This window comes from Pyxicephalus adspersus, chromosome 4 (assembly GCF_032062135.1).
Source record: "Pyxicephalus adspersus chromosome 4, UCB_Pads_2.0, whole genome shotgun sequence".
NCBI lineage: Eukaryota > Metazoa > Chordata > Amphibia > Anura > Pyxicephalidae > Pyxicephalus > Pyxicephalus adspersus.
Window position 1 is genome coordinate 87,212,233 of NC_092861.1, and position 22,937 is coordinate 87,235,169.

General features: G+C 35.1%; 1 protein-coding gene across 1 annotated transcript in view; it reads left to right on the forward strand.

Moving 5' to 3' along the window:
* Window positions 1-22,937, forward strand: part of LAMA2 (laminin subunit alpha 2) — a 405,950-nt gene that overhangs the window by 276,575 nt on the left and 106,438 nt on the right. The window contains exons 30-34 of the mRNA XM_072410219.1: window positions 1,104-1,190; window positions 3,982-4,175; window positions 6,945-7,087; window positions 10,065-10,163; window positions 15,374-15,485. Coding sequence (XP_072266320.1) covers window positions 1,104-1,190; window positions 3,982-4,175; window positions 6,945-7,087; window positions 10,065-10,163; window positions 15,374-15,485 — 635 coding nt within the window. The remainder of the gene's footprint in view (window positions 1-1,103; window positions 1,191-3,981; window positions 4,176-6,944; window positions 7,088-10,064; window positions 10,164-15,373; window positions 15,486-22,937) is intronic.

Consider the following 22,937-nt stretch of genomic DNA (forward strand, 5'->3'; position numbering starts at 1 on the left):
AAATAATGTCCAGTTACTGTACAATAATTGTGTCAACTGTCTTTCAAATAATATACTTTAATGTTTTTTTCAATATAAAGATCCGTTTCTCCCTTTTATATTGCAGTCTAACAAATATGCTTACAGGCTGTCCAGCCACTGAGCAATATTTATCACTATTGTCTCTCAAAAAATGTATTTATTATTGCAAGAAAAAAACCTTCCTCGCCCTGTTCTATTTACTGCTTATTCTACTGCTTGGTTACTGTACTAACATGAACTAAATTCTACAAAAAACATTTGGGTTCTGTCAAATAACAGGTATTGGGACACCAATGTAAGGGGATTTAGGCAGTTTTCATTTTACGTTGGGTCTTTAATAAATGTAGTAACCCTCAGGAAACCTTTATTTATTGTAAACATGAGTGACCGGCAAGAAAACATCAACTGGTTGTCAAGTTACACAACAGGTATCAGTCCGATTGTTTGGTGGTTATCTGGAGACAGAATTACCATCAACAACAACCAGTAAATACAAATGCTGCCTGCTATTTATTTTAATACTGTACTCACAGTAAGGAGGGTTTCACAGATTTTGTAAATAAAACTGCCAGTGGTCTCATGATTGAAAGAAGGGGGTTCTAACCAATTTGAAGATTGGGAAGTGGCTTAAAGATGGCAATGACAGTCCACATTGCATAGCACCATTGCTTTCTAGATTAATCTCATACACCAATTTTATAACTGGTCTAAATCTGAGGAACAAGTTATGAATCTACATCCAGTAATTGGTGAATGATGTACAATTTCAGATGATGTGCAATACATCATTTCATAACTATTATTATTAAACAATACATTTCTTGTTCCCACCAATTCACTTGTATTATTCGTCAAATCATTAAATGTTATATACTTAGTTTAATATGGTTTTAGCATTGGCCTTTGTTGTTTGGTAGTTTGCTTCATAACTCTTCCATTTTTAAATTCATGGGCAAGTCAGATATGCAGTAATATAATTCATGTCATCATTAATGTCATCATGTTGCCTTTATTTCCTCATTTTTCGTTACAACAGATTTGTATATTTCTATAATTTTGTAAAACATTATTTTGTTTTTTAGTTTCAGCCCCACATGCATCATGCAAGGACCTAAGGATTACAGATGTACAGCTTGTCCTCCAGGATATGAAGGCCAGTACTGTGAAAGGTAAAGTAGGAAACAATTACAGACAATAATAATAATAACTGGAAATGTTAAGTGGGTGACTCAATGCACAATGCAATGCCATTAACCCCTCAAGTATACTTTGTGCTAAGAATCTGATAATATGTTTTTTAACGGTAATTAAATCTTAAAAAATGCATCATAATATTAAGCAGAATTATGAAGTATCTTGTAGCATCCATATATATATATTTATCACAATGCAATAGAAATTCTAGATCGGACAATATAGACATTTTAATCAATCTAAAAGCCACCATCAATCTTCCAGGAATGTACAAATTACATAAACAACATATATTATTACATTTGGGTGTAGAATTGTGATAGCTTATATGGAGAATATTAACTGTCAGTAATACTAAAAAACATTTTGGATATGAATATCATCTCATATACAAACTAAATATTGCTTGAAATACTTAAGCAGTATAAAGAGGTATGTTCTCATTTACTGTAAAATACACCATATTTACTGTCTTGTGCTACTAAGAGTTCCTAGGTCTCATAACTTCCAAGTTTTCCCACAATACAACTTAAAAGAAAGAGATTTTAATGTTACAGACGCTGCACACTGCTATGAATCTGATCAGGCAGATCTCACAGATAATACAGTGTGCATACATGTGTTCTAGTGCATTGTGTTTTTTTGCTGCCAAATAAAGTTGGTTTTAAAGTAGGTAATATTTAAACAACTTTTATAGTGAAGATTCTCAACAAGCCTAACACTGTAGATGGTAGAAGAAAATATGCTATGGGGTAAAAAAATATTTGTAGTCGATCATAAGGAAATGTGTCTGACTTGAAAGTTGTAGAAGATTAGATCAAAAACTTTTTGCTTATTGCTATACCCCAACTTGTGGAAACACAATCCTTTACTTTACTAAGTAAACAATTTACAGTTTATTGGTGAAGCCTACTGTAACATGAAGGATCTAGTAAAATATATGTTCCAACATAGATCAATTTTTTTTTTCCTGTTCACTATTAGCTTTTTTAAAAACAAACTGATATTTTCTTGTACCTTTACACCTATCCTCAGGAAATGTAATTCCACCTATTAAATAACAAAAAATGCTGTAGTACATTATTAAAGTGTACAGGTAGCAGGAATACATTAAAATGTCAGTTAGAAGCAACATAGCAGGTATCATTAATGGCCTGTAAGCAAATGTAACAGTTATAAATAAAGTTGCTTTTAAAGTATAAGTTTTTTAAAGGTAATATTTAAACAACTTTTATAGTGATGATTCTAAACAAGCCTAACACTGTAGATCTTCTGAAGAAAATATGCTAAGGGGTAAAAATTATTTGTAGTCGATCATAAGGAAATGTTGCTTGACTTGAAAGTTGTAGAAGATTAGATCAAAGACTTATTGCTTGACTAGTTTAAAGTATTGTAGCATTGGCAAGATTTTAGACATAGAGGGCAGGAAAGCTGCAAATTGTAAGTCATCAGTACAGCAGAAGGTGAAGCTAGGTTGCTAATTCCAACAAGAATGTTAAATTGTCATATTATTAAAACGGTAAGGTAGTAAAACAATGGTTCGTCATAATATTGTTGGTGTCTCATGGCACAGAATGTAAAACAACAGCAACAACTGAAGCAGTAACACATATAAAGGGTCAATTGACAGTTGAATGTCTTGTAGAGGTGTTTACATTTTTTTTTATGAACATGGGATACATTAAAAAAAGAGGTTGGCTCTGCCCTCTTATAGGCAAAGGTATGTGATTAAAGTATACATTTTTTCTAAAGGAAATCTCTACACAAGCAAAACTTTATAAAGACCTAAATCCTGTTAGATGTTATGTTAATTTTGTGTGCCAGATGTTTTTGGAAGGGATAGCTACAAGGTATTTGGTATACAGTGAATGTGAATGACTGGTTTCATTGTTCTGTGGCCATATTAGGACATGCAAAGTTCAAAACTGGTGATGAGTGATGAAGTTAAAGTGTAAGCAAGCTTTTCTACATTACTAGAGTTTGTCATTGATGCTTTCCATTGATGTGCAGCAGTTATGATGTGGAATTCTTACTAGATGTTGTTTTGGAAGCATAAAGGTAGAGTTATCTGAATTTGAAATAAAGAGTGACTGTTTTTGTGCAATGATGAAGTAGTTAGCCACTCAACATCAAATAAAAAAATATTAAGAATAAGTCCAAGGTAAATTGTAGCTCTTTCACAGAATAACAGAAACCCTTCTGGATAAGTTAGGCAATATAGGAAACTAACAAGTAAGTCATGCTTGTAAAGACTGAAAAAGAAAAAAAATATTTTGAAAGAATTCTTATGATGCAAAAATTAAAGGTTAAACAAGTTAAAGTAAATACTGCAACCATATATCAGTTCACCAACCACTGTTTTATGGGTTGGCTTTGGTTATGAGAAAATTTTGGAAAGAAGGCACCTGAGTCACTGATCCTGGTATAATAGCCAAAATATGTACATATATTTGAAGAGCAGACATCCAAACAAAGGATAACATAAGGACTGCCATACAATAGAAATAGGGCTGGTAGGGAGCTCAAAGCTCTGTTGAATTGCGATTTATTTTCCACCTGATTATAAAACATTACAAAAAAACGAAATGATGATGTCTTTCGAATTCCCTTACGTTAATATGCCAGTTATTCATATTGCTTTCTATAAACATAAAATACACAATGTAGCACAAGATATGCAAAACAAGGTAATAAAATCAAGGCAATTATTAATAACCCATTTTTCAAACATACAGGTAGCATGTATTAACATTAGTATATTTTCAGGTGCGCATCTGGTTTTACCGGTAATCCAAGTATTCCAGGAGGTTCTTGTCAAGAATGTGAGTGCAATCCATATGGATCGGTATCTATGATCTGTCACCCAAGCACTGGTCAATGCTCGTGTAAACCTGAAGCTACAGGGCTGAAGTGTGCTGGCTGTACTCAACGGCATGTGCGGGAAGGCCCGCTGTGTGCATGTATGTATACTAACAAAAGTTATTCTTGTTTATTATGCTTTTTTTGAAAACAATGTGTTTTCAGATGTCCACTGTGTGCCAGTGCAGTGTCACATACAGACATTAGACTTTTAAACCTTAACATTTTTAAAAGAGGACTTTTGATAGTAGTGTGTGTAGAATGGGAAAAAGTGTATTAGGACTGCTACAGTACATTATTGAAGAGTACAGGTAGCAGGAATACATTAAAATGTCAGTTAGAAGCAACATAGCAGGTATCATTACTGGCCTGTAAGCAAATGTAACAGCCAAGCACGGTACCTAAATATTAGGAACTCCATCATACGACTAGCACTAGACTACTCTAGATGATATTGGAGTTTGGCACCATGCCTTACTTATTACTGTGATGAGTAGCTTCAACATAAAGTATCTGTCCAATAAACCCTGATTAAGGTTTTTTTATGTTTTTGCATGTAGATTATTTGATAAATGAAAACTATTCACTTGAATTGTTTTGTATTCATGTGAATGTTGTATTCTTATAAAAATAGTGTGTGTCTGAAATTCCAAAACTCAACAAAAAGTTACATACTAAGTTAGGTATATCTTTTATTTGCAAGCTTCTGACTTCTATTTTTTAAGCCTTTCATTATTGCACTTGATAAAAACACTCAAGTGTCCATTTATGTTTTTTACTGTATAAAATGAAATTCATAGATCCCCACTGTCTAATTGTATCTATAAATCGACTAAGTCTGTTCATGGGTTGGTACTTGAAGTACACATTTAAAATGCTGTTCTCTAGTGAAGTATAGCTGCCAAGAACTCCTGCCAAGGCTCAATTCCTATGTTGATCATTCTACAGCTTATGGTAAGGTAGTAACACATAACTGTGTTGATTGCTGTGTGTTCATGCATGGGTTTGATATGTTACTTACAAAAAGAGCACTGCAGTGGTTACATAGCTTGGTTTTACAGTTATTATTTTGTAATTAATTAGTGAAAAAAAAAAAAAAAAATATATATATATATATATATATATATATACTTCTAGCTTAACAGTTTATTTTTATGAAAGCAACTGCATTTGGTACATTACAAGCTTATTGCTCAAATATAACAAGTGAGGATCTATTTGTTTCTATCTATTCCATTTTTTTTAATAGTTATTTGGAAAAAGGTGGTTGGTTTGTTTGATTTAGGGTTTGGTTTAGCTGTAGTTTTAAAAGTATGGTAATGGTAAAAGGTTTGGATTTAGAGTAGGATTGGATTTACAGGTTTGGATAAGCATACATGTACTGTACTTTCAGACAAAGTTCACTTACCCACCCTGCTAAGCCTTCTAATCTGAGCTACCCAAACACATGCCCAACTGCTTAAATACCTTAATATCTGCCATGATATTTGCCTCTGGCAGCCAAATCTCACTACTGGCCACGCTTTTGCAGTGTGCCTTCATGGACACCCCCAAGTAAGCAATGAAGCTTCAGTTTGGCATGGAAACATCTGATGGCTTGTTATGTTATTTCCCCCAACTCCGTTAAAACTAACCCCAAGTGTCCCGATATGGAGGGAGCAGTAAGCCAAAATAAAAAAAAAATAGTGATTTGTAAGGATGAGCGAGAATGCCTCGGGCAGTCTCGCGAAAATTTCTCCGAACATCCGATTGGTCCGCGAAATTTCGGCTAACCAATTTCGTGAATTCCATTGAAGTCATTGAGTTCATCTGAGTTAAGTTCCCACGGTCACTGGGCTGTACTTATCATTGATAAGTACAGCCCAGTGACCATGGGAGCCTGCGGTCACAGCTGATTCGAGGCACACAGATGCCTCCAATCAGCTGTGACTACAGGCGAGTTCATTTGAGTTCACTTCCCATGGCCACTGGGCTGTATTGATTAAGTCCAGGGTGCAGGTTCCCACGGTCCCTGGGCTGTTACGCAAGTGCCTCCAATCAGCTGTGCCTGTAGGCGAACTCAGATGAAATCAGTTCATCTGAGTTAAGTTCCCACGGTCACTGGGCTGTACGTATTAATAATAAGTACAGGTCAGTGACCGTGGAAACCTGCGGTCACAGCTCATTGGAGGCACGCGAGTTACTGGGGTGTACTTTTCAATCTGGATGCCTCCAATCAGCTGTGACTGCAGGCGAAATTAGATGAACTCTAAATTCAGCGAGAACACAACCTCGTGCCGAATCACAAGGTCGTTCTCGCTTACATGTTCTGTAAGCGAGAAAGGCCTGATTCGCCGCTAGATCGAAATTACAAATTGGCTGGAATTTAGCTTTAAAGAACTAGACCTTCATAATTCAGTATAGTCAAAGCAAAAACAAATTATTTCAACTACCCTTTCTGCATTAAACTAAATGTTTTGACAAATAGCCACTGTTAATATTGGCTTACCATATTTATTAGCTATTCACCAGTTTAATATATCATTCATGTAAATCAGTAAGTGACACAGTCAGTTTGAATGTTTTTTGGGCCTTTTCCCAGTGCAACCTGTGCTTGTGGGAATAGGTATGATGATTCCGTATTGTTTTCTCATTTAAATTAAAAAAATAGAAAATGTTAATTCTCAGTTATTTTACCTAATTGCTGCATTTCAAAGTTTTTCAATACACCTCTGTTTCCCTCTCCTCACTTAGTGGGGCTAATTATAGGATTAGCATCACAAATATACACAACCTGTTCTGTGCACTTCTAAATGCCATGGTGCAGAAATATTGAACATCTGCCTCTGATGTTTATTAGGTATAAATATTCTATGCTGTCCTCTTCACAGTTTGCGATGATGAATGTACAGGCCTCCTTCTTGATGACTTGGATCAGCTAAACCAGATGGTCATGAGCGTCAATCTCTCTGGCCCGCTGCCTCCACCCTACAAAATGCTGTTTGGCTTTGAAAATGAAACTCAGGAATTAAAGGTAAATATGCAAGTTCCTTATTCAAACATTCAACATTCCTTGTTCAGATATATTCCGTTAAGAATATTCTTGGAATGTACACAAGAGAGTTAATAGATCAAATAATAACAAATGCACCAATAATATTGTGCAAAAAGCTGTGACCCACAGAGTCTACATTTTAGTTTATTATATTAGAATTAGTTCAAATGTATCTAAAAAAGGTAGCATTTGCAGCTTAACGCAAACTATAGTTTAAAGAAAGTTGGAAGCTGACTGATTGTTTATTGCAGGAGAAACAGACAATGTCCCCTTTGGAATAAAACATACTTACCTGCCTGTTCACATCTTCTCTTTATTGTAAACTGTGCTGTTCATGTGCAGCTCAGTCTACAATCGCTGCATACGTCTATTATTTTCTTTATCTGGGCATCTGAGAGCACTGATCTTGTTCCACAACCTTACTCTCAAAGAAGGTTTATAATTTTTTCCACCTAATTTGGTACATTTGATTCTAATGTCATGAATATGAAGTAATGCTAAATTTAGGAGTGCACTTATTTTTTACTGATAACACATTTTCATTTTTGTTTACTTAGATTATCAGAATGAATACACCACGCTAGTTTTATGTGTCATTTGTTTAGGTATAATGTCCCTATAGTACATTGGTATTTGATATGCCAAGCACTTTACTCCTCTTTTTCTCTTGACAATGAGCTAAGAGGAAGGGCAAGACAAAGCGATTTGCCTTCGTCAGTTACTTTATATATGAATAAATGCTAAAAAAAAAAATCCTAAATCTATGTGTAATAATTTGTTTTACTTTGCCAACAATTGTTTAACTAAGTGCTCAATACACATCAATGCATAGTTTAGTTTAGAGATTTTGAATGAATTACTAGTGGGGTTTTTTGGCAAAATATCTTGCTGACAGCAGTAACCTGTACCAAACCACAAAGCATGGCTAGTGGGCCAAGTGTAGGTAATAATGGCATGAAGCTGTGTGTGCAGTGGAGTTACAATCTGGCGTCAAAGCTTGTCCCATAGATGAAATCATTTATCATACTGGGACAGTTCTCTTCCACTCTAAGTGGATTTTAAATGCAAAGATGACACTAAGAAGATAAATGAGTACCAAAACCTATTTATCACAGAAAAGTAAATGAAATGTGCATATTTCCTGTTAAAATGTAGATGAAAATATAAATGTGTTTATACTTGACAAATCATAGTTACACCTTCTGCATGTCTAAAGCATTATTTTTACAATAATAGATTAGTCAAGGAACTCGTCTTTTAGTAATTCATTCCTGAAATGAAATTAATGATTTAAAGAGGAACTCAACTAGCAAAGGAATTACTTGTTCTGCTCGGTCTCTGTTTAAAGGCACCCATTGTAGTAGAGTAGAAGAGTTTCCCTACTCATTTCACCCCCCCATGTCAGTCAGCTATTTAGTGTAGGACAATCATGCTATGGCTCTTCTGCAAAAATACAAACATAGCAACTTACAATCATTCCTAGAATGCACTAGCATGAGCAGCTAACTTTACCTTCTTAGCATACCTTTGTGCAGGATTAAATGAATATACTAGTGTGACCGCTGAAGATCCTGAACTTTGGAAAAGACCGGGTGAAGAGTGATGTAGATGTAGGTGGTGGTGCCAAGGGAGCAGGAGGAGACATGTTTACTTCTGCTTTAAAAGAGCCAGTGAGTGGGACAGCAGGCTTTTGCTAGTTGCTATGTTGTACAACCTCCTTTCCACTGATCTACTTTTATTAATGTAAATATTCCTACATCCACACCAATGAATAATGTAGGATGCACCAAGAAAATCTAGAGAAAAGTCAGACTAAAACTGTAGGTAAAGCTTGACCTTTTCTTTAATAATCAAGCTCAACTCTTACCACTAAGCCCCAACAATAGTATTTTAAAGTAGAACTTGCATGAAAAGTCAAGGTCCACTTATCCTAGGCCCCTACCCCCCTATGGCTTTTGAAATGAACTGGAGGACTGGAGAGTTTTCCTCTGTAACATGCATGGCCCCATTCTTCTATGCACTTAACTATGGCAAAAGCTTCTAGTTCAATGAGAACATAATATTGAGAACATATTTGCCCCCTTGTTAAAATCAGTTCCCAAAAAAGAGTGGTTGCTCCACCTTCTGTAAGCATTAATAAACTATGCAAGAAGTTTTAAGTACATTTTTATGCTTAGAAAACATATTACATTTATATGTATTTTTTACATGTACGTCACGCACAGTTTACCTGTATTTGGAGAGGCTATAAAAGAATGGTGTCCATCTGTTTTTGGGTGCAAAAAAGAGACAGCAAAAATTGCCAATGTGGAGAGTGCATTAGTCCACCATGTTCTACACATATGATGCTATACTTTTGTGTGACAAATTTAGTTAAAATGAAATAAGGTACATTGTATTCTTTTGAATATTATTAAATCAACAATATGTGATGTTCAATTTGAGTTCCAGATAACTGCAGGACGCCAAGATATCAAACATTTCAGTGCAATGTAATATAAAAGTAATGCATACAATAATTGGCTTGTGTATCAATTGCAAATAAAAGTAGAAATAAGACTGTAACTGTGTTTCTGTCGAATACTAAACTTTAGAGTTCTAAGGAAGGTCTTTTTCTTTTTTTTATATATTGCCGACAGCACACCAATAGTTTTTGTAATTTCAGCATACCAACGCAGTAGGATCAACTTGCTGCACAACAGGGACGGCCAATCATAGCAGCCCTGTGTATTTAGACTGCTGTGATCTACCTGTCTAATAATAATCGCCTGATGTCTAAGGGTATGCTGAAATCACTGCATGCGTTTTTCTGCAAGCAAATAAACATTTATTATAAATGTATAGCAAGCCTGTCATAACATTGTGGAATTGACAAATTATGGGGAAATAAAGATACTCTGTGTGCACACAGTTGAAAGTGCCTTCAATACTGAAATGTGTCTTAATAACTTTTCAGCATTTACTGTCACCTCAACGAGCTCCTGAAAGACTCCTCCAGCTGGCACAGAACAACCAAGATACTCTTGTCATTGAGATAGATGAACTCCTGAACAGGGTAAGAATAGAGAAAAATACCACTAAGCAATTGAGAGCTTGCACGGTTTACAACTAATGACAGGAAACAAGTTATACTGCAGTTACATTAGTGGTAATGTTTGAAAGAGATTCAGTTCTGTCAAAAGAATATTTCCATTAACGTAAATTCTGTTATACATGAATGTCTGTTGGGACTAAAGTACAGGAAAAGTGTATTAGTACGCTCTTCCCAGTGGAGCCTCTTCTTAGAAATGGAATTGAATTGTTTTCCAATAATTTATATTCAGTTATAATAACTAAATATTTTGCATATAGTAAATGCAACAAAAACAGGGCTATGTGTTGATCTATGACCACATCAGCCAACATGGCAAACTTACAAATTCTTATTGCCAATAGTCTGCTCTGCCCATATCCAGGGTAGACAGCATCTGTAATACTGATAAACTGTTTCAACAGGGGACAAGCCATTATGGGACCTGCTATCATATTGTTTAATTTCTAAGTGGGTAATTAATACATTTACATAGCATATGGATATCCAATCTGTCACTGGACCCATTCATACTTTACACATTTTAAACAGTAAGAAAGAACATAGGTTATGTTTACAAAGGTCATTGGACTGAACTCTATGGTGATATACAAGACATAAAATGACACAATAACACATAATTAAATGTATCTTTTTAAAATGCATTCAGAGTAAGTATTTGCCTGTCACCTGGTATCAACCTCTTGCAGTCCCCTATTAGCAGGGCTGGAGTGTGAAAAGGAGAAGCAGTACAAAGATCCAATCAGGTAATGTAGTGATAAATAGCTTGCTGTTGGGAAGGGAAAGCAAAGTGAAAGAGGGTTATGCTCACTGTTGTGCTGCATTTTATTGTACTCTCTGGGCCCCCATTTTTTGTGTTTTTTGCATGTAACTTTGCTTTTTCGTAAATTAAATAAATTTGTATGCCTGAAAAGTTCAGTATAGGAAGGGCAGCAGGTTTTGATGGTTTTTGTCACGGTATGGTGAAGATACACAGAGTATTTTTTAACTGAGACTAATCATAAATGCTGGTATTGCATGTTAGGTTGGGCACTAGAAGTAGAAGGCATTGAGAGCTCTAAGTTACCCAGGGTTTATTTGTTTTAATAGGAATTGTAGCTAATATGTTCACATAGAAAAAAAAAAAAATACTTAGAATCTAAAATTGTTCATGCATGTCGTTCTTTATTTTTACCCATGTAGCGAGTCTGTTTAACTGCATTCTTTATGAATGCTATTAAATCATTTGCATTCATCACTTACTGTGCTCTTTCATGCAACAAAGCTAAATGTGCTCTACAACATAAAATAAATGCAGTTGCTCTAGACTAGAATCTGTATCACTATGTCATTTTCTGTAGTATTATATATTCAAGAGGCTAAAAAATCATTACAATTTACTGTACATTTTTCTGCATGAACATTAAAAAAACTATTGAGGTGTTTATTACTTTCGGTGGTAATATGCATTGTTAAATGGCAATTGTCTAGGTAAACCTTAGAGCATACATACATACATATTACCAGCATGCACTGGTTATTCTTTGTAATTTTAAAAATAAATTGCACTTATGTTTACAAATTGCTTCACTGTAGCTGTACTGATTTGTAGCTGGTGACATATTGAAGTGTTCACTTCTGTATCAAAATACACAGTAGTAATGGGTAGTACTGCTCATTGGGCTTTTGTTATGCATTATGTCAGCACTCCTGTATATAGAATTTTTGTAATCATATACACCTACTAGGGAGAAATAATTTTAACTGAGAAACAGCATTTGGGAACAAAATTTGAAACAGTTCAGAAGTTAAAAATAAGTTTTGTTTTTTTACTCCAATAATAAAAAATGGTGCATTTTGTGTATAAATTGAATGAATCTTGAAAAGATTTATATATAGACCCTTTTGAGTTCTACTCAAATGCTATGCTAAAAAAATCCTATTTTCTGTGATATGCTTTCCTTATAGAGCATACCCCAAAAGTACATCTCCCAAAATCTATTTTGAACATAGGTTTTCACCTCTAGAACCCAGCATGGCATTAGAAAATTTTTAATTTCATTTTTTTATTTTTTTTTACTACAAAATGCCATTACCATAGTGCAGTTTGATCATGTGGCTTAGAATACAAACATGAATACATTATAAATGTAAAGAATGTTTTGCTATAAATAGTATTCAGCATTGTATAACCTGAAACCATTTTATTCTATAAAAAAGATACAAACAAAAGAAAAAGCCTGAAAAAAAAGTAGAGTAATGTACTGAAAGAACTTCTGCTGGTATTTACCACCTGCATTTAAATCTAAAGTTGCTTCCTATTCTAATTTATAACATCAGTGATACAAAGTTAGCAGTCTTACATTTCCACAATTTAATCTACCTTAAAAGCTCTTCTTTAAAACATATTTTAGACTGAGGTTGCTGATTTCAGAAAGGTCATTTCAATGAATAAAAAGAATGGGGAAGCTATGTATAATAGAAATGTGCATTATTTTACTAGATTAATGTCTTACAGCAGAGGCCATTCTTGAAATAATGTAAACCCCTCCGGGTTTAACACATTGTTATTTTGACTCTGCAGCATGCTGCTGAAAATACAACAAATCAATTTATTTCGGTGCTGGAATTAGTCACAGCTACACTGTGAATGCTACATTTCCCTGAACAGATTTCAAAAAGCATGCTAGTGAGATGATAGTAATATTTAGTATTAAAACAGAAGGCTACTTTTTTATATTTATGATAATTTGCATAGAGTGTCAGCTGGCATTTTGCCCAATACATTAGAGAGCCACTATCATATCAATTACATCAAAATTTTATATTCTAACCTATTATCATGGAAACCACATCAGCAATCTGTAAAGATAATCAGAATTATTCTGAAAGGCAAATACTAGTGATATGTGCAGTTACTCTTGGAAACCAGACAATATTATCATGTCTATAGAATTGTATAAATTGTTTGTTCCTGAGAAAACACAGACAAAAATGCAACTAAAAATAAACACTACTCTCTAACGCCAAAGTTTTAATAACACACTTTTTTGCCTTATACTCACATTAATACATTGTCTAAAAAGAAAAATACATTGGCTAACTATTAGTTTTTTAGTCTAATACATACCATATCTCTATCAATCATGGCTCAGCGATGATTTCACTACATTATAGCCAAAAGTGTGTCTGGAGCTTCTTTAAATTCAATCACTTGCTCAAGATGAGTCATCTGGTCTGGTGGAAGTTCTACTAATTCATGCATTGTACATATATGAATGTCTTGTGGACATCCAAAGGCCCACAGAAGCTTCAAGTTACCTGGTGTCTCCTAAAAACACAAACCATTAAATATGGCATAGTGCTCCACCTGCAGAAGATTAGAACTTTAAAAAAGACAGAGTTAGGGCGTGATCATTTGTGAGCCAGTATTGAAGGTTTCACAAAACCTCATAAATGGGAGCACTAATCAATACAACTAAATAAGCAATTTTTAGAGCATGGAATTTGCCCGCTTTAGGTAGTCACTGGGTTTCTTTAAAGGAAGCCTCTCTCTAACTCTTTACACTTCACACTGTAACAAATTACTAGGATACATTTGAAAAAAATGAAAATAAAAACCCTATCCAAATCTATTCTCTAAATCCCCATTGAAGGTGGCCTTGTACCATAATGTTCAAATACAAACAGCACACATGAATATCTATATAGTGTACCTTTCTTCAGCATTGACAGATCCAGGTTTGCATTTGCTCTTCTGTTTGCTGTTTAATTTATATTGATATACACAGTTACATGGTTGTTGAGATTCCTAAGTGCCCTACAATCGCCTTTAGGTTCCCCAAAAATATGTAGTGGAGAACTTATTTAACTATCCAATGAATTTGTATACGAGCCTCAAGGATTTTACACTGCATACTGACGGGTAAATCTAGAAAAAAAACTGTAGTCAGATTGTATTGTGTGATGGAATTTAGTCCCACATGTTATACAAATAACACTAATTTATAATTACTGTGTGCGAGAGGTATCTCAGGTTTAAATTCAATTTCAGGATGCTCTGCCCATTTTTATTTATATAAAAGTTTACAAAAACACAGGAAAAAAGGTTCTCCCTCACAGGGGATCAATGTCATTCACAGTATGATCATGCAAAATAAAAGAAAACAAAAAATGTAACCTTCTGGCTTTCAGAGTTTCTGGTCTACCAGTCCTAAACTGTAGGACACCTTCTCCCAGGTCACAGGCTTCACACAACGTTTCTGCTTTAGCAACACCTGGCCCCAGACTGCAACTTTCTCTATCTCAGACAGATGCATTTTTATCATCAGAGACCAGGTGCACCAGAAAAAGGGAGGAGCTCCTGGCCCATTCCTTCCAGGACACTTCCAGGACACTCTGGGCCTGGACCCAATATAAAATGCCACAAATTTGCAGCTACACTATTAGTTATGGTCTGATCCAGGCCCTGTAATCCCTTTCCCAGGGTAAGTTGAGATTCATGATTCCAAATTCCCCCTGAATTTGGCATCCTGTGTTTCTGTGTGCTACATTACAAACAGACCAAACCCACCTATACTATGTAATATATATTTAAATCTATTGTAAAATGTTTAGGTATTGATGTTTCAATGCACATATGAAGCAGTGTAGCTTACTTTTTTATTTGTTTTAAGATGCAAGTGGGCTGTGTTTTACAGGAAGGAAAAATTCTTTAATCAGAATTCACCATCGATTTAGGATGTCTTTCTAAAATAAGTTTTACCGAGATGAACCATTTTTTGTTCAAACATGCCGGAGGGAGAAGGCTCACAGACGATGCTCTATACAGTTCGATCAATAGACAAATTAAACTTAATTCTATCTGTTTCCTCTTTCTGAAGGTATCTGCTTTGTGTTTTAAATAATCTTACAATAGCTCACCTTCTCTATTTTTTAAGAACACAAGCTGACGTTGAAATAGAAACATCCTATATTTAGTTAATGGGAAGTTAATGTAATTTATTTGCTAACCTGTGCATCATATTTAATTTCCAGTTGATATGATCAATAAAATATTGATTTCTTTTGACTCTGAAGAAAAGTATATATACAAGAAAAGGTCGTCAGAGAGCATCCTTTTAAAATAAATTTTGCAGCCACTGAAAAACCTATTACTACAATTGGTTTTCCTTTCTCTTTTAAATGATTGACAGGCTGCAAAAGTATCTGCAGATGGAGAACAAACTGGGAAAGATGCAGAAAGGACAAATGAGAGGGCAAAACAACTGAAAGATTTTGTGAAAGATACCCTGCAGGCATCAAAAGGTAAGATTTTTAGTTTTTTATTCGAAAGAAAAAAAATCATTTTAAAATATGCAGTAGTAAAAAAAGTGAGAAAACTGTACCATCCTTGATTTGCATTTGATTTTTGCTGATCAAGTCATGCAAATTTAGCCATTAAAAAAGCAAATAAGGGGGGAAGATAGTGGAAATATATATTTTAGGGATATTCTGATTGCCATTTTTAGCTGCATTGTTTGATGAAGAACAGGTTCAAATATATTATACGGTACATCATTTCTCCAATGTTTTGTGGAGTGTGATGTTATTAAAATATTTAACAAAACATGGGTGTGTAAAAAGGTCCTTATGCAATAAAAAGACTATTGTGCAAAGCACTACATTTACTAATGGTAATAGGGCTTTTACACTATTGATCTGTTTAGTAGGATCTAAGTTGCTTGATGAAACATTATTGACTTTTGATTTTACACACTAAACAAGAAACAAGGTCAGATGTATGCATCTTGCCACTGCCACCCTAGTCCAACTGTATTGTGCTGTATCCATCCCAGTTGACTGGCTAGCTAAAATAATTCTTCTTTTTTTACGTTTTTATAATTAGTAACAGAACAGATGCTAAAACAGGAACCAAACATAGGGATTACAAAAACCAGAGGGCATGAAATATAACTGTACTGCATAGGGAAACAGAGACTGACATATCAAAGCAGACACAATACTGTAGAAGCATACTGTCAGCAAGCCAGTCCAAGTACATGAAATAAAACCTCACTTAACCTCACTTAACAAGGAACACAATTAGCCCCCATCCCCCAATATAATGCAAATCCAAAACCTACCATTGTAGGTCAAATGCAGGTAAAGCAGTCACAACAAAACACAATTAAAGCCTTGCACCAACATGGAATGGAAGGGATGAATCTGGAGATACTCAAGAAGATAGTTGGGGGGCTTATGTTAACCCTGGAAAAGAAATAAAGGAGAGAAAGAAAGAAAGAACAAGGAAGATAATGACCTGTGAGTGAAATCAGGTATATATATCTACGGTATATATATAGATATATATATAATGGAAATTATAATGGAAAAGTCAAGAATCTAATATATTATAAACTTGTCCCATAATTACAAAGAGTAGGAAACTGGAACTGTTGTTACACTTGCTGATCCCATAAAGAACATGTTTCCTGGTATTTCTCAGCATGATCATGATGTCTAGCAGTCAAATGTTCCATTAATTTAACATCTAGATTATGTCTGTATAAAGCTAGTTCAGATAGTAATAACTTTTGGATAATCAGACATTAAGCAGTAAGAGCATTGGTAATCAATTTAGTCAAAAGTTTATGGAAATTGGGCATAGGGACCCCCAAGCGGTGAGTTAACACGTCTCTTGGGGGAAGGAGGGAAGAATTAAGTAAGCCGATCCACCACCTCCTAATATGCCACAGATCTGATACTAGCAAGATGTATCTAACTAAATGGCCAGTGAGTGTATATTCTGTTGCTGTCTGTTGCCAATTCCAACAATCACTGGAGACCGATGGGGACCCATGGAAGCTGCGAAATATGGATGCAATTTTGAAAAGATGCTGGGATTGTAAAAACTTTGCACCTGTAATTCAAGAGGTTAGTTTGGTGATTTTCAGATTTTTTGGCTGATTTATTAGCCCTTGATGCTTTAAAATTGTTGTTCTCATTCTTGTATTAAGGTCAGAACACAATCTTGTTCAGCATTATTCATAATCACTAATATAAACAGAAAATTTTTTTTTGCCAGAATAGGAATGTGCGCGCTCACACACACAACCGCGCACACACATTCAACATCAGTTGTATGATCAGACATTTTTGATTGAATTAAGAAGAGCATTTACTAGTTCATTTTGTTTTTGTACATTAAGGAGAAAAGTAAACTGTTTAAATGCAATTAAGTATAGTAATCTACAGTGTTGGTGTTCAAATTCAGGTTGTACTTATATTCGACCCAAATAGGCTGTTAGAATTCGGATAGACCTGACCTGAAAAACTCGGAAATTTGCGCAAATTTGCGCAAAATGTGTAAAAAAAAAAATTTTGTTAAAGTAATTTATTGAATGTGTGTGATTTGTGTAACTAACTTTTATTTTTTTACAGGTTATCCCACAATGACAGAATGATTCCCACGGCTGCATAGCCGTGGGAATTCCTCCTGTCAGTGTGGGATCCCCGGGCACTAGAGGTTTAATGGGGACAAGTTCCCCCATTTATCACCTCTAGTGCTCTGTGATTGGCTGAGGAAAGGTAAACCCTGAAGACAGCACAAGCGTCATCAGAATTTTCCTTTCCCCAACCTATTACAGAGCACTAGAAGTGAATGAATGAGGAGACTTGTCCCCATTTAACCTCTAGTGCGGCCTAGGGGATCTTTCAATGTATGCGGCCGGGGTACCAGAGGTTTGTTAACCTCTAGTGCCAGGGATCTTTCAATGAATGTGGCCGCGGTCACATTCATTGAAAACAGTGTGTGATCCCCGGCACTAGAGGTTAAATGGGGACATGTCTCCCCATTCAAAATCTCTAGTTCTCTCTCTCCTCAGCCAATCAGGGAGCACTATCCCTATTCCTGGATAGAGTTTCTCCATCCAGGAACACAGGAATTCTGTGTACTTTGAAAGAGAAACTCTATCCAAGAACACATACAACTAGTAAAGGGCTGCAAGAGAAATCAGGGGAGCGGTGCTGTCAGTTCTGCTCCCCTGATTGCTCTTGCAGTTCTTCACAGTCCCTAAAAATAACACAAATTCTCCCGCCATTGATTTTGTGGTGTTCGAATTCGGCATTCGATCACCCAAACAATATCTCCCTATTCGATCGAATAGCTGTTGAATGGAATAGTGAGATATTCAACCAACACTTTATGTTCCTATGTTTGCTCTTTTTTTTATTATGTTACTGTGAACAAAGTAAACAAAATAATCTATTAACATCTAGAGATATTGAGGATATATGAATGTAAATACACAATAGTCATATTTATGTGCAACACAATAAAAGTAAATTAAAGAATCAAATAACATCTTTTGACTTGTTGACTTTTGAATGAATGTTCATAATCTGATTTTAAAACATATTTGCATACCTGAAATTGCACATTTTATACCGGTTGTTCAGTTCAAAGAACTTCACATAGCAAGATAGAGAAGTTAATTTGCAAACTCTTTATGAGACTTGTTTTTAGGTACAGCCACATAAAGCATGAAATAGATTAGAAAGTATTTCCCTGAACTTCAGAAATTACCTATTACAGTGGAGCTATTATATTACACAATATCCTAAGAGCTTTAAGCGGCCATAGCTTAAGCAGTCGATCCTGGCAGTCAATCCTGGCATCTTTAACTCAATTCAAGGATTTGGCTTTCAAGGCAAGATCAAAGAAACAGAGCACAGATTTGGATTTCAGTGAAGTCCTGAAATAAGCTTCAGACAAAGATGTGTGGTTTAATCTATTTCTAAACTGATAAGCTTTTTAAACACATTGTTTTAGAATGATGTGTGTGCTTCACTGGTCACATTGTGGAACACTTTAGACAATGCAGAAATAGCATTTAGATGTATAACGGTTTGTATAGCTGATCAATACCGTAAAACTGTTTTAGTTGGTCTTTGCTTTGCTGATCAGGTAATAGAATGAAAATATTCTATAAATGTATTGTACTTTTTAAGTGATATTTACAGTTACTGAATTTAATATAAATGTGAACTTTGTTATACACCATGGAATCATGGTGGCTCAGTGGCTGGAACAGCTGCAGCAGCGTGGTCCCAGGTTGAAATTATGCCCCTGACACTGGCTACATATTGTGTTGTGTAGTCTTCCTGTGTATGCATGTACAGTATTTTCTCGAGGATCTCTGTTTTTTTCTGCATCCTAAAAGCTTATTGGTAGCTTATTTGGCTTACCCCACATATTGGCTATGTGAGAACTTTAGATTGTGAGCTGCTCAGGGTAATAAGTGACATAACTAATGCCATTGCTCTGTAAAGTGCTTCATAATATGTGTGCGTAATATCTGTGCCACATTGGCATTTCCCATCGCATTCTATCCCACTGACAACAGAAACAAAGAGGAATTCTCCACAAAATGAAAGACAGTTGTTCCTGTAACATGTTCCCCACTGGAAGACTTTGCTTACTGTTCCAGTGACAATAATCAGTTGAACAAATAAAGAAAGTAAATCTCCCCAGCAGGGAACAGACGGCTAGCAGGCTGTCCAACCGAATATCCTGTTCTTATAAAATCTGCCTTGACCCATTCCATGGTGTGTGGAAGAAGGTGGCCCATGGATATAAAAAAATGATTTTTTTTTTCTGACACACATAGAAACTATATTAGGATATTGGATAAGCTGTGAACATCTTCACCATCGCAGGACAATTCCATCACAAAATGGCAAACCAATATTAGTTAACAGAAAATTATTTAGATTCTCTTTGTGGATGGTTCTGCTGTTGTTGTACTACTGTAGAAGATAGACCAAACTAATACCTTTCCTTAATACTACAGTAAGATATGGTTACTGTCATATCTATTGGCACAATGACCCTTTTAGTGAAAAAGGCAGACTTACTTAAACTCATTTAAAAAATTATAAATATTTAGCATGTTAATGTTATTTTAAAAAGTAGTTTCAGTCTTTTAAACTCTCCAAATTTTATTAACATATTACCTAATAATCCTGCTATGATGTGATGAAAGTTCCTGCTATGGGATTAAAGCACTCCCTACAGCAGCCTTTCTCGATCTTTTTAAGTACAATTAAGTGGTGGTCAGTATGAGAAATATCTTACATTGATGTCTGGCTGGGGTATGTCACCCCAGTTATACTGATCTGAGAGACACAAATTGCTCATGGCTTAATGAATCGCTAGCAACCTGTGGAGGAACCCTGGTCGATAAACACTGGTTTACAGCAAATGCTTTTCTGTGTAGTCATCTTTACAATTTGCTTCCAGTAGCGACAATTACCTGCAGTGCTGTTGTCACTATCAGGAAGCAAGTTTTGAATGATACCAAGCAGTTGATTTTGGATCCCATCCATAAAGATGAGAAATGGATGTTAGGATGTGAAGAGCCAAGAAGGGATCATCATAAAACTATTTAATTAGAATTTACACCTGCTTTAATGGCATATGGCATTATTAAAGCCCTTTATCCCACTTTGATTGTACATTGATCAAACTTGGGACCAAAGCTAGGGTGTGGCAAGGTCGGGGCTGTTTTCAATGATGTGAATACAAGTGACAAGAAGAACAAACAAATATGAGAGGGATGAAAAAAACATGACAAGAAAGGGACAAATACCAGAGGGAAGGAGGAGAGAAGGTTCCAGAAGCAGTCGAAATCCGGAGCACACAGGCTATGTCTGGGAGTGTGGTCATTGTCTAGTCAGTGCCTCTGGTGAAAGGCCAGAATGTAATCATGTAATCAAGGATTCCCAGATTGCCAGGAATCAATCATGGGTATCAGAGAGAATGCTGGTCAACTTCTGGTAGGTCATTATGTTGTCCAGTCTGGATTCTACTTCCCCGTATGACACCTAAGGAGTTCTCTGGCCTTTTGCAATCACTTGCTAAGCCGCCATGAACACAAAGTTGAGCAACTTCCGTTGAGAGGAAGGACATATCTGGGAGGCTTTATTTCTTTTCTTAACCAAACCCAATATTTGTTATGTAATATTTTTTTTTAACATTATTTATTTAGGTTTTTTTTCAAGTAACACAGATAACAAATCCAGTGGCATTATGGCAAATAGGGAATATGTATAAAGCAGTGAATATAACATTCATCAATCATGCATTCTGGGCAAATTAGTTTTATTATACAACAAATGATTCACTTCCACTGAATGTTCAGTGGATAATACATTTACTTCTTTCAAAATATGCTTTTTAAGGTCACATTAGCAGTATACACTATTAATTCTGATTAGGTTTACATTTACTGGGTATTTTTTGCTTTAACTGGCAAACAGTAATAATTCCCTAGTTAGGCTAAGCTAAATTCGTCTTCCTTTTTACAATGCTTACATTTTCTAATTTGTAATTGATATCCTAAACCAAAATGATCCCTGAATGTTTCACAACTTTCTGTATTTCAGTGTAGATTTTATCTAATATTCTGATCTCAGTGTTATCTGCCAGTTTTTACTGCATACCTAAAACTAAAAAAATAAATGTACTTCTTAGAGGCCAGATATTTATGCTGTATATTATTCTTTCACATTGCTCCGCAGAAACTATCTAGTAGAATTTAAAGTAAAAGCTTTTTTGCTAAGTACAATAATTCTAAAGCATGTTTGAATAAATATGGTCACAAATTACGCATCAAATGGCTTTTTCCGGTATGACAAGGCGTAACTGTTTTATTGTGCTCCTTTACTATTACCTTGCTATTGTACAAAACAGTTCAAGATTGCTTCAATAGCCAGGCCAGTCAGTGTATGCTATAATTTACAAAATATGTCCTCACTATTTATAGATCTTTGTATGACTGTGCTTATAGTAGAAAATAAAAGGCCTGGGGCACTGAAATTTTCAGTAGCAAACAACACATATAGCTGTCAAGGTAAAACGATTCTTTGTGTGGGTGTTTTCAGTTAAGAAATTAATTTCTATACTATTTCTATGCATATATAGGCAGTGGAAGCATTAAAGTGAACCTGTTAGTTAAAAAAGGCCATTAAATAGCCCAGAAAGCCCAAAAAATTTCACCATATAAATAGAAAAAAAATTACACAGATGTATAATATGTACTGCTACGGTATTGTGAATAAACATATATATGCCCAGAGCCCAGCAAATACAGTATTGTCCTCCTCTTTTCTGCCACTATCTGGTCCTGTTCCACATCACTCTTCTATTTTATTTCTGTTTTTTTCCAACTGATCCATCATGATGCAGCACCAGATCACATGCATGCACACATAAAGACCTAGTCCAGTGTCATTTTAGAACAAGATATTTCAGGATTTGGGGTTTATTGAACCTACTGCCTCCTGTTACACAGTTAGTCAGATTTAAAAAAACTTAATCAAGTTTATTCACAAGAGAAAAAACATACTAGAAAACCTGCATGTTCTATAAAGAAAAATATACAGAAAGCTGACCCAGAGGAAAGCATACCTTACCCTTAAAGGTTCCCAACCTTTTTTGGGTCACAGTCCACTTTTTCAAGAAGTAATTCGATAGCCCCCCCCCCTCCTCCTTGGGTGAACTATACTATACTATATATTGAAAAACAAAGACAGATTTTTAAAAATATTTTATTAAAGGTATATTAACAATATTGGTGTATTACTCAAAATATAATAAATTATTAAATAAAAAGAATAAAATAAAAATAAAAAGATGCGGTGTGAGGGACACTTACCTTCTCTGGAGCAAAAACTTCATTACCACTATCATTCCATGGTGCCCTGTCTCATATAAAT